The sequence below is a fragment of the Juglans microcarpa x Juglans regia genome, chromosome 6D (assembly GCF_004785595.1).
Source record: "Juglans microcarpa x Juglans regia isolate MS1-56 chromosome 6D, Jm3101_v1.0, whole genome shotgun sequence".
Taxonomy (NCBI): Eukaryota; Viridiplantae; Streptophyta; class Magnoliopsida; order Fagales; family Juglandaceae; genus Juglans; species Juglans microcarpa x Juglans regia.
In genome coordinates this window covers 27,381,665-27,396,579 of record NC_054604.1, presented here as the reverse complement: position 1 = coordinate 27,396,579, position 14,915 = coordinate 27,381,665, and the positions used below count along the sequence as shown (strand labels likewise).

Here is a 14,915-nt window from a genome sequence, read left to right as displayed (position 1 = left end):
AACCGAGACTCAGATTAAGCTCCATCTTAGAACCTGGTAGGGTCATATGTAGATATATAGCCGAGTGAATCTCTCCCAACTAAAAGGAACCTTCTTACTTCTAGCTATTGACGGAATCATTTACATTAAAGAGTGAAAACATAAAAGATATGTTTAGAACAATGCTACATTTCAATCTTGATCCTTATTTTCTGTCTCATGAGAATTAATTTAGACAGTTTAAGAGTGCGTTTGGATGCTGAAGTGAATTGAGTTGAGTTGATAAAATATTATTAGAATATTATTTATTATTATTATTATTGCTTTGGGATTTAAAAAAGTTAAATTGTTTATTATATTTTGTGTTGAAATTTGAAAAAGTTATAATAATGAGTTGAGATAAGTTGTGTTTTCAAACGAAATCTAAGTCGTTTCTATGTTAATTATTTAAAATAATTCACATTGATGAGTATGATTAGAGTAAGAAAACATGTATTTTACTAAATAGAATATATAATTATATATGTATATAACTCGTCTGCTGACAGCCAATGGTACCGGGCCCCTGGTAGGGTCCAACTTTGAAACCCAGTGAATGTTGGACCCAAGATCCAAAAGGGATCCGGGCTATTTAAATGGTGACCTAGGAGTAGGGCTTTTGTTGGGGGCATCGCAGCGCGGCGGCGGCGGCGGCGGCGGATATGAAGAGCATACTGTCATCGGAGACGATGGAAATCCCCGAAGGGGTGAAGATAAAAGTGAAGGCCAAGTTGATAGAGGTGGAGGGCCCGCGTGGGAAGCTGACTCGGAACTTCAAGCACCTCAACTTAGACTTCCAGCTGATAACGGACGACGAAGGCAAGAGAAAACTCAAGGTCGAGGCCTGGTTCGGATCAAGGAAGACCTCCGCTGCTATTCGCACCGCTCTCAGCCACGTCGACAATCTCATCACCGGCGTCACCAAGGGCTACCGCTACAAGATGCGCTTCGTCTATGCCCACTTTCCCATCAACGCCTCCATAACCAGCTCCAACCGTTCCATCGAGATCCGTAATTTCCTTGGCGAGAAGAAGGTCTCTTCTTTCTCTTTCTTTATTAAACAGCTTTTTACCTATTAAAAAAACAGTTTTGGATTCTTGCTATTGCATAATATCGAGTCCATGTCTTTTTAATTGCTCTGATTTTTACATTGTTTTAGTATATTTGGATACTATCTCATGATAGAACCTTGTCACCTGTTTGTTAATGTTGTTGTAACTTTTTTAAGTTGTCAACTTTCAAGCAATTTAATGATTATCGTATGCTATAAATATAATCTTATCTTGTTTTCATGGGAAATATGCAAGTATTGAGTAATGCAAGATTTGCTGTTCATAAAACTAGTGAGAATTTCCAAACTTTCCCACTTGAGTTGTGCGGGCGGTTGCTGTTTTCTTGGTATTGGCGTTTGATTGACATCATTGTGCTTATTATTGTGTTATTCCGGTCATACCAGGTTAGGAAAGTGGATATGCTTGAAGGTGTCTCAATTCTTCGATCAGAAAAGGTCAAGGATGAGCTCATTTTGGACGGAAATGATATCGAACTTGTTTCACGCTCAGCTGCCCTTATAAACCAGGTATACTCCCACACTCTGGGAGTGTTTGTGTGAAAAGATTATTAGGTTGCCTGGGAGAATGGATGCCGTGGTGATAGGATGATATAATATTAAGATTGTCTGCATAAGCACTACTTTTTAATGATACATCATTCTGATTTTGTGATAGGATATGAGTACCACATGTCTTTCGAGACTGCCTAATAATTACTCCAGAGATAGGAGAGAGAATATTGCATATAAATTAGTTATATCACTATCACTTGCAGTCACATTCGCATGCTCACACACCTTGTTTATGAGACACCCCTGTTCTGAGTATGTTATTTTATTTTTCTGTTAACAGAAATGCCATGTCAAGAACAAAGATATCAGGAAATTCCTTGATGGTATCTATGTCAGCGAGAAAGGCACAGTAGCTGGTGAAGATTGATCCTTATTTATACTAGCAAGCAATCGTTACAGTGGTACTATTGATGTTATGGGGAAAGTCTCTACAGTTTTAATTTTCCCTTCAACAATGTTTTGCCCCCCGTGTATGAGGACATTTTTTTTTCCTTAAGGAGGTATTGGATGTCTATCTTAATTATTGTTTGTTTCTTAATTTATGTTGTTGTGTTGGATTTTGGTTATTCATTAAGTGGCAATATGTGACACGACCCGTGAACCCAACACGAACACGTACAACACAAAATTAGCGGATTTGGGTTTGATGTTAACGGGTTCGGGTCAAAACGGGTTGACCCGTTAAGATAGGATTTATAAACGGGTCAACCTGCTTACACGAAATCAACTCATTTTGACCCGTTTATAATTTCTTTTAAAATTAAAATTTTATTATTGTTACGTTGTTATATTAGTATTTATCATTATGCTTATGTTTTTATTGTTTTTATTGTTGAGATTGTAATTTTAGACCCATACTTTCTTGACATTGACATGTTTCTTATCTAAAGATTTTAGACCTATGCTCATATTTGTTAGTGTATAGTTTGTAATATTGGTTTTATTACATGTTAAAATTTGAAAAATATTTATATATATATTTTTTATGATATTGTGGTTATTAATAAATATAGATTTTAACTTTTATATAAAATTATGTTAATCAGGTCAAATGAGTTATGCGTTTTAGTTCAATCCATTTACATGAAACAAACAGGTTTAAATGAGTCGTGTTATGTTAACATATTTCTAATTAATTGTGAAACAAGTCAAAACCGGTGACACGACACAACCCGTTATTTAAACGTGTTGGATTAGGGCTTAGAAGTTTCACACATTTAGATTAATGGGTTGAGTTCAAGTTGACCTATATAGTCGAGTGTTCATGACTTGACACGACACGATCTGAAAACACGATTTGCCACCCCCAGATGTGCTTTGTTATCCTACCAAACATCCTAAACGGGATTGCAATTGGTGTTAATGGCAGGGTGGTGTGAATTCTTTGAACTATCATATTGAAAACAAAATTTTGTATACTCGACATTCTTGTACCAGATTCAACATTCATCTTAACATCAAAAGTTGAATGAGGAAATGATTTGTCAATTTTTGGTAGTCAAGTGATTTCATTTTTCATAATTTTAGAAAATAAATGTAAGTCATCGATCTTTTATAATTACTTAATGTGGAATGAAATGACTGAAAATCTTTTATTATTTATTAACTCATCTACCAATTATTTGATGATGATAAAAGAAGAGAAATCCTTAGGACTGGTCGGGCTAATGTTATCCAAATAACAGCCTGCTAATAGTTAAATGACACATAGGCTTTCCACCACAAGCGCCCCCCCCCCCCTCGTGACCTCAGCTTCACGCAACCTCTTCGCACCCCCCCAGAAACTCAACCCCCTTTGACCCCATTCTGATTAATGATTTTTAATATGGCATCTATGAAATCATAGAATTGCAAGGGGAATTGCCCACCTCCATTCTGCAGGTAGTCCAAAGTTCTCTCATGGAATATCAACCAAGATTTCAAAGGACGCATTTCCAATTACGGTTTAACCCCTCTTATGAATGTTCTTGCCACTCCTTCTCGAGGTACCCGCTATCATGCGCCAGAGGTGATCGAATCTTGAAAGCACACCCATAAATCAAACGTGTATGACTTCGGTGTTCTCCTCCTTGAGTTGCTGACTAGAAAAGCTCCACTCCAATCGCCAGGGCATGACGACTTGGTTGATCTTCTGAGGTGGGTCTAGTCTATTGTTAGGGAGGAATGGATAGCGGAGGTCTTTGATGTTGAGTTGATGAGGTTTCAAAACATCGAAGAAGAAATGGTGCAGATGTTGAAGATTGCCATGGCCTGTGGCAAACGTGCCTGACTTGCGACCCAGTATGGATGAAGTTGTTAGAATGATTGAAGAAATTCGACTATCAAACTCAAAGAACCGGCCATCTTCTGAAGAAAACAAATCCAAGGGCTCAAATGTGCCGACTTCATGATTGTCTAAACCTTGCCCCAGTTTGTTTGCAGGAAGCAGCAACGTTGAGACATATTCTATGTGGTAGAGCCTGTTGAGATTATTGTGTATTTCCTTACGTGACAACAGGTGAAAGGAGGGCTGCTCTTGGTCGATTAATAGCCCGACCGCTTAGAAGTGCTTCTGATAAAAGAATGATAATTGAAAGGACGATAAATAATATATTTCAGTTGGATGATAGAAAATATTTTTCTTTTAAATATTTTTATATTAAATGTCTAGTACCATTTAAATTAAATACAACTCTGAGTAGCTTATCAAATAATGAATGGATACATCTAAATTTCTAAAGGGCATAATTTAAACTTTAAATTAGCATACGCAAGGACTAAGCTTCACATTGTTGTCTTTTGCCTCCTTGGTAACCCACCTCTCATTTCATCCTTCATCTGTAATATATAGCTGCATGGCTAGTCTCTAAGCCCTAAGCGCGCTGAGTGCTTAGCACCAAATTAAATGGCATCACTTCTATAATATTAACGGATCAAAGTCTTCTCAAGTTATCCGAACTTGAGGTCCTCAAAAGCCCTTAGTGGAAGAAAGATGAATATGTATTGTTGTCGAGAAATTCTATTTACAGTCCTCACTTGGAGACTGTATGTACAAGCCCTTTATTAAATGAGAAAAAATATCATTTTAATAATGATACTTTTGTAATTTTAAAAAATTTTAAAAATTAAATTGCCTAAACTTGTATTACAATCTCCAAATAAGAACTGTATGTAGCATTGCTCATTGTTATCCTATTGATGTGTTTATTTCTCTCCCGATTAAGATTACTAAAACTTGAGGAGATCTTTTCATGCTACAAATAAACAATCCTGATGGATCTTTGAGATTAGTATGTCAATAAAAGAAAATTGCTTACGACCAATGTTTTAGTGCAACTTGTTTGTAGATAATTGACTACTTTCCTTGGAGGACATGAAATGCCCACTATTTATAAAGCAAAAATTAATATATATATATATATATATATATATATATATATATATATTAAAAAAAGGTCGTTTCAGGATGCACAAATAGCAGAAATGGCCGCCATCGACTGTATTCCACTAGACATGGTATGTGAAGGTTGAAAAGACAAAAAAACACGAGCCATTTGCTCTGTTACAATGTCGTAGAACGGAACCTGCTGTTTTGATTAAGATATTGTAAAGTAAGCCCACTCCACGCGTCATTAGCAGCGCATCCATAGAGTTCATTATTTACATCTATATATATAGTTCTTTCCTCCCAACTCAGTGCTCTTTTGTGTCCAATTATATCTACTACCTTATGAGAAATGTCGTTATTCGTCTTAAAATTTATCATATTTAATCACACTTATTATATGACATATTTTAAGTAATTTTTATTTGAGCAGTTGATATATGAAATTATTTAAAATATGATACATTTGTTGTCAGCAAATATGATATTTGGGAATACCAACGCACATATCTTGAAATTACGCCTAGTTTGTTTTCACGGATGACATGAGTTGAGATTAAAAGTTAAATAAAATATTACTAGAATATATTTTTTTAATATTATTTTTATTTTGAGATTTGAAAAAGTTGAATTGTTTATTTTATTTTGTATGAGAATTTAGAAAAATTATAATGATGAGATGAGAGCAGTTATGAAAATAAACGAGATAAAATAAATTACGAATTAACTTTCAACAGTACGTAACATCATTCATACGTGCACTACAAAAACTCCCCTAGAATAGCCAATTAGTGATGTCAAATCTCTCACAAGTTTTGCTTAAATGGAGAGAGACCAAGAGCCCTTTGTATTCAATGTCAAGTTAACTATTTATCCAGAGTTGTAACTTAATAATCTCTTTTAACTTCCTCTAAATTCAATAATCATTTTACATAATTAAAAAATATTGAGTTGAGAAAACCGAAAGACAGTATTAGAGAAATTAAGAAAACTCTAGGAGCATTTGAGAAGGTGGATGGCTATCCAACATCATGGGGAAGAAAATGCATGGTGTGGACATAAAACAGGAGCAAAACTCTCTAAATGCTAACGCTTTCAAAATTGAAAAATAATAAAAATGAGTTGAGAGATTAACCAAAAGACTTGCCTCGAAAAAACTTGAAAACTTCGAGAAGGTAGATGGTTATCAGACATCATGGAGAAGATTGAGAAGCCGTGGATAAAGAGGAGCTTGCAAAAATGTAATTTGTAGTAGATAAGTTAAATCATTGGAAGGGATTCTTGAACAATCCTCCTCATCCTTCAAAATCCATCTCTCAGAAAATTATTCAAAAATCTTTTGAAGAATGCTTTGTTATAGGCTTTTTTTTTTTTTTTTAAGCCATTCAAAATCCAAGCTGATCGGAAATCTCTTGAATAATATTTTTTATAGGGCTTTATTTCTTTGTTAATAAATAGGCAAACCCTTTCAGTAATTAAATACATGTAACACTTGATGCTTTAGGAAAGCTGCATCATGGACCGCGAATAAAATGTAAATAAGCATCACTTTAATTGGTAGCAAAATCTTGCGAAATAGACCATTTCCAGCCACATCAGTTCTGAAAGTGAGCATTTCCCCCTATTCCCTTCCAGTTTTTCTCTCATGGATTGATGGTGAATGCGGTTCCTCTCATATATCTTAATTGTATTCACGTATTTGCCCATAAAATTATATGGGAAGCTCATGAGTATGCATGTCAATTGGTAAAAGCAGCAGCATCTTATCAATTGGCACTTCTGATTCATGAAAGCTAGTTATCATGCTTTGCTAGCATATTATTGATAGGCTGATAATGTATCCCACTAGCATGTGCACAGATGTCATTCTTACCACCACCAACATATTAAAAAATGATTCTTTGAACAAGTGGCTGAGGTCGATTTTCCATGACTACTTAAACCAGATGAACCTCAAGAGGCAATACTACTGCATAACTATGGAAGCCTATGCTTCTTATGGAGCAATGATACTAATTCAGTTCGCTTATGGTGGAGCAAATATACTAACGAAAATCGCCCTTGAGAAAGGACTCAATCAACTAGTTTTTGTGGTTTACCGGCATATAATTGCCATGCTTTTGTTAGGCCCCTTTGCTTATGTACTTGAAAGGTTAGCTATCCTTGTGTCATTGTCATTGTCAGCCTAGCTTGAGTAATGTGCATCTGTTTGTGCTTCTGTTCTTCGACTTTGATCCATAGTAGCAAGCAGGATTATAGAAAGCTTACTTTATTTTGTTCTCACAAGTCAGGAAACATCGCCCTCCACTTTCCTTCTCAGTGATCACAAAGATTTTTTTGCTTGCATCATTTGGGACTACCATCCACCTTAATGTTTACTATGCTGGTTTAGCATACACTTCTCCTACTGTTGCAAGTGCCTTGAGTAATGTTGTCCCTTGTTTGACCTTTCTCATAGCAGTTATACTCAGGTACTTTAGTACTTCTTCCCTCATCCCTTCAACTTCAGCACTAGTTCCCCAGATGCCGTTTTTACTGATTTTTTACATCTCTTGCCAAGGATGGAGACAGTGAAGATAACAAGTACTAGAGGTCAAGCTAAGGTGTTGGGTACACTCGTTTGCATAGGTGGGGCACTGACTTTTACCTTCTGGAAAGGAAGATACCTATTAAAAGGCTTTGTGCACAGGCCTCTGATAAACATCTGTAGCACCAATATATCTGTTTGTGGGTTGAGCCATGGCAAGGATAACTGGATCAAGGGTTCAGCACTTATTCTGATCAGTCACGTAGCATGGAGTGCATGGCTGATTCTCCAGGTGACAAGCTATATATCTCCAAACAATATGTATAGAACCGCATATAATGTCTGAAAAGTTCCTTCTTTTTAAATTTTTGTTCATTTTTTGCCTGTGCTCATTCTCAGGCTGTGGTCTCGAAAGTCTACCCAGCACGGTTATCGCTGAACGTGTTGATTTGCTTCTTTGCATCATTGCAATCTTCTTTCCTTGCCCTGTTTTTTGCAAGGAATCCAACCTTATGGAAGCTGGAATGGAACATGCAGCTATTAACCATCATTTATAGTGTGAGTGTGGATTACTTTCACAAATGCATGCCTTTTAGTGCATATGATGTGTTTGAAGCTGAAACACTAGCAAGATCTATCTATCTCTTCATCTCTTCGTGATTACTTTTATCATAGGGAGTGGTGATCTCAGCATTAGTCTACTACCTGCAAACGTGGTGTATCAGTAATAAGGGACCAGTTTTTGCAGCAATGTTTAGTCCACTACTCCTAATTATCGTGGGAATATTCTCGGCCATTTTTTTTGCAGAGCGACTACGGTTGGGAAGGTGGGCTATCCTATCTATATAGAACACAAAAGATTCTTTATTCCTCAGGCAACTTGCTGGTTTTTCTTATCTTAACCAATTTCCTTTTAACATTACAACTTGATCAATGCTGGCTGTCTCACAAATGTCTAGCTGTCATTCTTTTGGTATAAATATCACAAATTAAACATCATAGATTTTAATCTGTTTTTGTATATTTTGTCTTGCCCAGCTTGGCAGGAGCGTTTCTCATCATCTTGGGTCTTTACATTGTACTTTGGGCCAAATATGCAGACAATGTTGTCACTAGAGTGACAGAGAATGGTAAAGGCTTGAATGACAACAAAATGCTGGAGATTTCCATCAATGAGACACTGAGGAATTCCGTCACGAATGAAACGAAATGAAATAAGTGCATTCGTTGGAAAAAAACCGGTAGATGCTTTAGTTTTATTCACATTTGGCAGCAAGTGAACGATGCATATTGTAACCTCATATTAAAGAACTTCAGAAATTTGCAGTGAATTGGAACTTTCTTCCCATCTGACCTGTGTGCACAATATATTGTATAAGCCTATGAATTATGATCAATCTTTCCCATCTGACCCTGTTGCAATTGTACTGTAAATGATCAAGCTTTCCCATCAGATTTTCCTCCAATCTTTTCCATTCAAATATATCTCTCATTTGTTAACAAATTGCACAAACATAAGACATGCCTATCCCCTAATGGTTTGTTGTCATTTTGTACTATGAACCATTTGAAACCATTGTTTCCTAGAACTAAGTAAAAGAAAGCAACCTAAGCAAGCTAACATATAAACTTAAGCACAATACAGACACAATTGAGGACATTAACTATCGAAATTCCATGCTATTTATTAATTTAGTTTCGGATGAAAATACACTCATTACTAATGGGAAAAGCAAATATAACCCAGTAACTTCAAATTATTTCAACTACTTGAATTATGAAGAAGATTCAGACCTACATATGGTTACATAAAAGCGAATATTATGCCACTCAGCAATGAAATATCACCAATGACCTTATTCTTTGAGTTTCAATCTGGTATCTGGTCTAGCTTCTAAAATCCACTTTTAACTTATTAGTGTATAAATTGAAAGAGAGAGGTCCCTCTTTTTCTACATGGTGTCATTCCAGGGAGTTTTCCACATCAATCACAAACCGGTACTTGACATTTCTCTTTATCAGCCTTTCAAGAGCTTCATTTACATACTGAATAGGAATTACATCAGTCTCGGGATAAATTTTGTGAGCAGCACAGAAGTTTAACATTTCTTGTGTCTCTTTTGTACCTCCAGTTGCATTACCAGAAACAGTAATCCTATCTGCCAAGAGGCCAATGCATAGAGTTTAACCAACCGAGATACAGTACTAACACATTAAATTGTGAATATCAAGAGGCTCTCAAGTATGAAATTGCCAAATTACCTCGTAAAAGGCTTAGTGGACTGAATTTGACCTCACTAGGGAGACCCACCAGGACCAGAGTACCAGCAACCTTTAAGAGTGACATGTATGGATCAAAAGGATGATCACCAGATGCAGTGTCAATTATAAAGTCCAATGACTTAGCCAAGGCCTGAAAAAAAAGGAAAAAGAAGAGAAAGAACATAGTAACAATCATCAACCCAACAAAACGAAACGAAACGGATAAGTTATCAACTTTAATATTGCATATGCCATCAGGGAAAAACGTGCTCTCAAAAAGCCTGATGCATTTTACCGCCATCTGCTCTTGGTTGGATGAAACCACAAATCTGTCTGCACCAAGCACACTCAGGGCTACCTCTCTCTTGGATACGCTTGTGCTGAAAACTGTCACGTTCAGCCCCAAAGCCTTCCCAAACTTCACTGCCATGTGACCAAGACCACCAAGGCCAATCACTCCTAGAGATTTACCAGGCTGATTCATCTTATGGCGCATCATGGGAGCGTAAACTGTAATTCCAGCACAGAGTAAAGGTGCTGCTGAAGCCAATGGATAGCTGTCAGGAATTGTGAAGCAGTACCTGTATGTTCAAGGCCTAATTAGTATCTTCATTTGTTGTATTTGCCAAAATTCCCTGACCTATATAAGGTGAATAGGCGATGTTTATGACATCAACAATTCATCAGCCATTGGCCCAATCTCTGTCACTGACCCACTGAAAGCCCCCACATTACTACAACTTGCACTAAAACCACAGATTTCCTAGCAATGAGATGGCAAAGAGTATTGCACAAAACCTAATAATCAATTTCCTTGTCATGTTCTGGACATCAAAGATACAATGAGTTCTTGCTGAATGCCCTCGAATTTTAGCAAGGCAATGATACTTTTCTCCTCCTAATGGTGTAGGGAACACAGATGCAGGTTCTAGAAACCACCATAAGCATCAAAAGTTTTTCAAGTGAGTGAGGTTAACAGGAGACAGAAAACTTGCAACAATATCCCAGATCATACTCTGTAATATTGTTGCATTTCATACCTAAAGGAACAACATCATAAAATACTTGCCTTCCATGGACAACAATGTAATTGGAGTATCCTCCTTTTGTTATTGTACCATCCACATCGATGCCATTAAAAGTGGAAACTACTCCCCTTTTACAATGAACTTCTATCTCATCATTACAATATTCACATTCTCTGCATGAGTTAATAAAAGTTCCAACCCCAACATGATCGCCAGCTTTGAAACGGTGGACATCAGAACCAACCTCTTTCACAATTCCAACAATCTCATGCCTGGCGTGCAAATAATCAATAATCAATGATACATCAATTTGCTGAACTGTAAGAACTACTCGTATCAGTAAATCACTGCACATACCCAGGCACTAGAGGATACTTTGAGTCTCCCGTTTTGTTTCTGGTCCAAACTAAATCAGCATAACAGACTCCGCAGTGCGTGATTTTTATTGAAACGTCATCTCTTCCAACAGCCCTGAATAAAATTCCCAACCTAGTTAATTAATCCTTTGATTGGAATATATGCAACATACTATCAAGCAGAACAGTTCAGCATGCAAATTTCAAAGTTTTTCTTAATCATAGTTGCTGAAATCACAAGGCAAATCACACGGAATGGGTCATCAGTGTTTAACAAATTATCTACAAAAATCACCAGTTTGAATGTATAGAAAGTCTGTAAGCATGTTATGTTCCACTCCATCTCTAATAACATAAGTGAACTTGTCATTACCAAATGCAACTAATGACTTGAGTGGTTACTAGATATCTTGAAGCAAAACAGAGTTACAGAAGTGTGAACAATCGTATAAGATACACAAAGGCATGCTAAACATAGACCAAACACACTCTTGAGTTTCTTTTCCCTCTGTACAAGGTGAAATTACCATTTGAATAGAGGCCATTAAAATGCAAGTAGCATTTTCATGCTTTGGATTATATAAATTGGCAATAAACAAAGAGAAATGCTATAGGAAACAAGCTCTTCTTTAACTCAACATACCTACGGCTGAACTTGTACGGCGAGAGAACTCCAGATGCATCCCTTGCCGCCCATCCAAGGCAGTCTAATTCATTTTCACTTGCAGAGCTCATTGTTCCCTATAATCCACCACATATAAGATAGCAAACATCAGTTTTCTTTCAATAATGGGAGCCAAGAAAAAGAAATCCATCAACGCTGTAAGCACCTGCATCCACTTCAAAAATATTGAACATATAATTGCACATTGTACCATACGACATGTAATATGTCAACAAATACTCGGAACCACGTATGGTGAAAACAAAAAACATTTGTGTACAAAGATGACAGCTTAACATATGGTCAGCATTGTGCAATATGTGTTTGAAAACTAGAAGTTCCATTTCAACATCACTTGTCACCTTATACATAAAATCTTCAAAATGCAGAAAACAATCTCTTTTGTGGATCGAAGATAACATTAGTGCATTATATATGAGTTTTGCTACAGACATTTTTATGTACTCCTTGCACATTCTACTAATATGATTGACCAAACCAATTATTTTATATTAAAAAAAAGTGATACAATCAATCACATTAGTGAAGTGCGTAAGAAATACGCAAAAGTGAGATTTTGATATATATCTGTGCGTGTGTGTGTGTATATATATATATATATCATGAATGAGAGATTCACTAACTTTCATGACCAGATAGAAAAGAAAGGGAAAAGAGAGAGAGAGATTGCATTATCAAAAGGGTGGCTCACCCGGGACTACAGCGCTGTAGCTAGATTGAAAATTCACAGGAATTTGCCCACACCCAATAGCATGCATTGAAAATTCTCCATTCGAAGAGTTCCAATGTTTCCTCAATATCATGAATTATATTTTTCTTTTCTTTTATTCTGTCTTACTTTTTCTTACCAAATTAAAAGAAAAGGTCGTTAAAAGAAGTGATCACAGCCACCATCAATCCATAAAACTGAGTCAGAGAGAGACAAACATGATCATAGGAATACATCCGATAATACCGTTGGAAGTAGCCCATAAAATATGACTTCCGTTTTGATCCCATGATCTAGCCCTTTGTTATGCTTTCACTGCATGTATATCAAATTGGCTACCCGAAATTTCGCTTCTCCTTTTTCCTTCTTTATTTGACTATAATATTTTACAAGTAACATCTCTCAAGGGTACATAATATTCCAATAAAAAATAATTATTAGATTGTTATAAAATAAAGAAAATATTCTAGCCACAAAAATAATCTCACAAACTGACGTAGTTTAATGTAGTTCATCAGATTGTAAAGTTACTTTTATTGTAAAATAGGTCTAATGGATCAGGTGAAACCACATCAACTTGTGGGATTGTTTTTGTGTGATTCTTTTGTGTTATATCATTAAAATTTAGTGCTTCCTAAGTACTTATTTCAATAGCGTGACATTTAGGCTGCGTTTGGATGTTGAACTGAGTTGAGTTGAGTTGAATTGAGATGATAAAATATTGTTAGAATATTATTTTTTTAATATTATTATTATTTTGGGATTTGAAAAAGTTGAATTATTTATTATATTTTATGTTAAAATTTGAAAAAATTGTAATGATAAGTTGAGATGAGTTGATGATCCAAACATACCTTAATAATCGACATATCCTTATATTTGTAAATCCGCGTAAATTAATAACATACCGTTGACATAGTAGAATCTAATTTGTAAGAGAAGTTTAATTTTTGTAAATCCCATCATATTATGTAAATAATATGGAAGATGTGTCTTTACTCCATCTTACCGACTTGTAAATATAATTCTTTTCCGGAGATTTATGTAATCCCTTCAGCCACAGTTATAAGCCGAAGTTATCTATTTGTTGCATCAAATTGCATTAAATTAAAACTGAAGCAATTGATCCTAGTTATTAAAATAAATTTGACATTTGGAGGTAATGCCAGTGTCTATTTAATTTTATTTGTATAATTCTTAAAAAATAAATTAAGGACATCCTGACCCGGACATAGGCAGTGACATCCTTTGAGTTTTGTTTTGTTTTGATCTAATATACCACATCAAGTCACATCACTGTATAAATTTTCTTTTGTATAATCCTTTTGTGACTAAAACATTTATCTTGTATTAAATGTTCTACTTTCCATCAATTAATCAGCATGCATTCCTGATGAAGTATTGATGAAGGTGGATACCACCAAATTTTCAAGGTCTACATAATATATAAATCAGACAATATTTAATGTGAATCTAATTTATCTCATATATATACATTTAATCTTTTCTTTTCTTTTCTTTTTTTGAAATAGATCATCCGATTTGGATAGAATATTAACGAACCATGATCGTTTCATGTTGTAAAATTATCGGAAATGTAGAAAACAACTTTTTGGATTAATGTAAAAAAAAAACAAAAACAAAAAAAAACCATGATAGTGGCAGAATGTGAATAAGTCATACTTATTAATCAAGCGTTTAATACTTTATCTCTCTTTCTGGCAATTTTTTTTCTCTCTTCCTACATATCGGTATAACCCTCCCATCTCTTGCCAGAGGCTCCCCTCCCCCCGTCCGGCCAATGTCGGACCTGTCCATCGGTTCTCTTCTCAATTTTTCTTTTATTTTCTGTCCATAGCACCGAGATGTGTCTAACTACTGCCTATCAGCCTCCTAGGACAATCACGTGCCCCACCACCAAATTCTTCAACTGTCGATCTGTCGGACAGCAAAAGAAAACCGACCAAAAGAACGGTGCATACGTCTCACGGGCAATTCACACTGCACGTGAGTCTCGTGCGCCGCCGCACTATGAGGAGTCTACCGTCGCTCGCCACATGCGGCACCATCGGAGTCTGCGGCTTCGGATCTCTTAAATTTGACTTTCAAGCCCTTCGGCTCCAAATCCCTCTATTTTATTTCTCTTGTATTGTATGTGTTGGTTTCAGAATGATTGTTGGAAGCTCTCACCTTATTAAATTTTGTATCTTGTAACTGTTTAATTTATCTATAAAATGATTGCTTGCTTATAAAAAAAGGAAAAAAAAAGTCGTACTTATTAATCAAACACTAAAGTACTGACTTGGTGAAGCTTTCCAGAGATTCTTCAGTGGTTCTTTCTT

At 35.9% G+C, this 14,915-nt stretch overlaps 3 protein-coding genes across 4 annotated transcripts; 2 read left to right on the top strand and 1 right to left on the bottom strand.

The window, feature by feature from the left end:
• The first annotated feature begins 676 nt into the window (after positions 1–676).
• Positions 677–2,083, top strand: LOC121235693 (60S ribosomal protein L9-like). Its single transcript, XM_041132060.1, has 3 exons — positions 677–1,052; positions 1,475–1,597; positions 1,923–2,083. The coding sequence occupies exons 1-3, from the start codon at positions 681–683 to the stop codon at positions 2,007–2,009; spliced, it is 582 nt and encodes a 193-aa protein (XP_040987994.1). The 5' UTR covers positions 677–680; the 3' UTR covers positions 2,010–2,083.
• A 3,941-nt stretch (positions 2,084–6,024) lies between these two features.
• LOC121234340 (WAT1-related protein At1g43650-like) lies at positions 6,025–8,874 on the top strand. 2 transcript variants are annotated; one of them, XM_041130248.1, is made up of 7 exons: positions 6,031–6,247; positions 6,953–7,158; positions 7,298–7,477; positions 7,567–7,825; positions 7,933–8,091; positions 8,209–8,360; positions 8,572–8,874. In XM_041130248.1, the coding sequence occupies exons 2-7, from the start codon at positions 6,953–6,955 to the stop codon at positions 8,744–8,746; spliced, it is 1,131 nt and encodes a 376-aa protein (XP_040986182.1). In that variant the 5' UTR covers positions 6,031–6,247; the 3' UTR covers positions 8,747–8,874. The 2 variants fall into 2 exon arrangements, with proteins under 2 accessions (XP_040986183.1, XP_040986182.1); XM_041130249.1 differs by lacking the exon at positions 6,953–7,158 and having other exon boundaries at positions 6,025–6,247.
• A 380-nt stretch (positions 8,875–9,254) lies between these two features.
• LOC121234344 (probable cinnamyl alcohol dehydrogenase 1) lies at positions 9,255–11,975 on the bottom strand. The gene is made up of 6 exons (XM_041130256.1): positions 11,823–11,975; positions 11,181–11,294; positions 10,869–11,095; positions 10,091–10,380; positions 9,796–9,946; positions 9,255–9,692 (listed from the first exon to the last, which is right to left on the bottom strand). Exons 1-6 carry the CDS (start codon positions 11,912–11,914, stop codon positions 9,496–9,498), a joined length of 1,071 nt encoding a protein of 356 aa, XP_040986190.1. The 5' UTR covers positions 11,915–11,975; the 3' UTR covers positions 9,255–9,495.
• Positions 11,976–14,915: the final 2,940 nt, after the last annotated feature.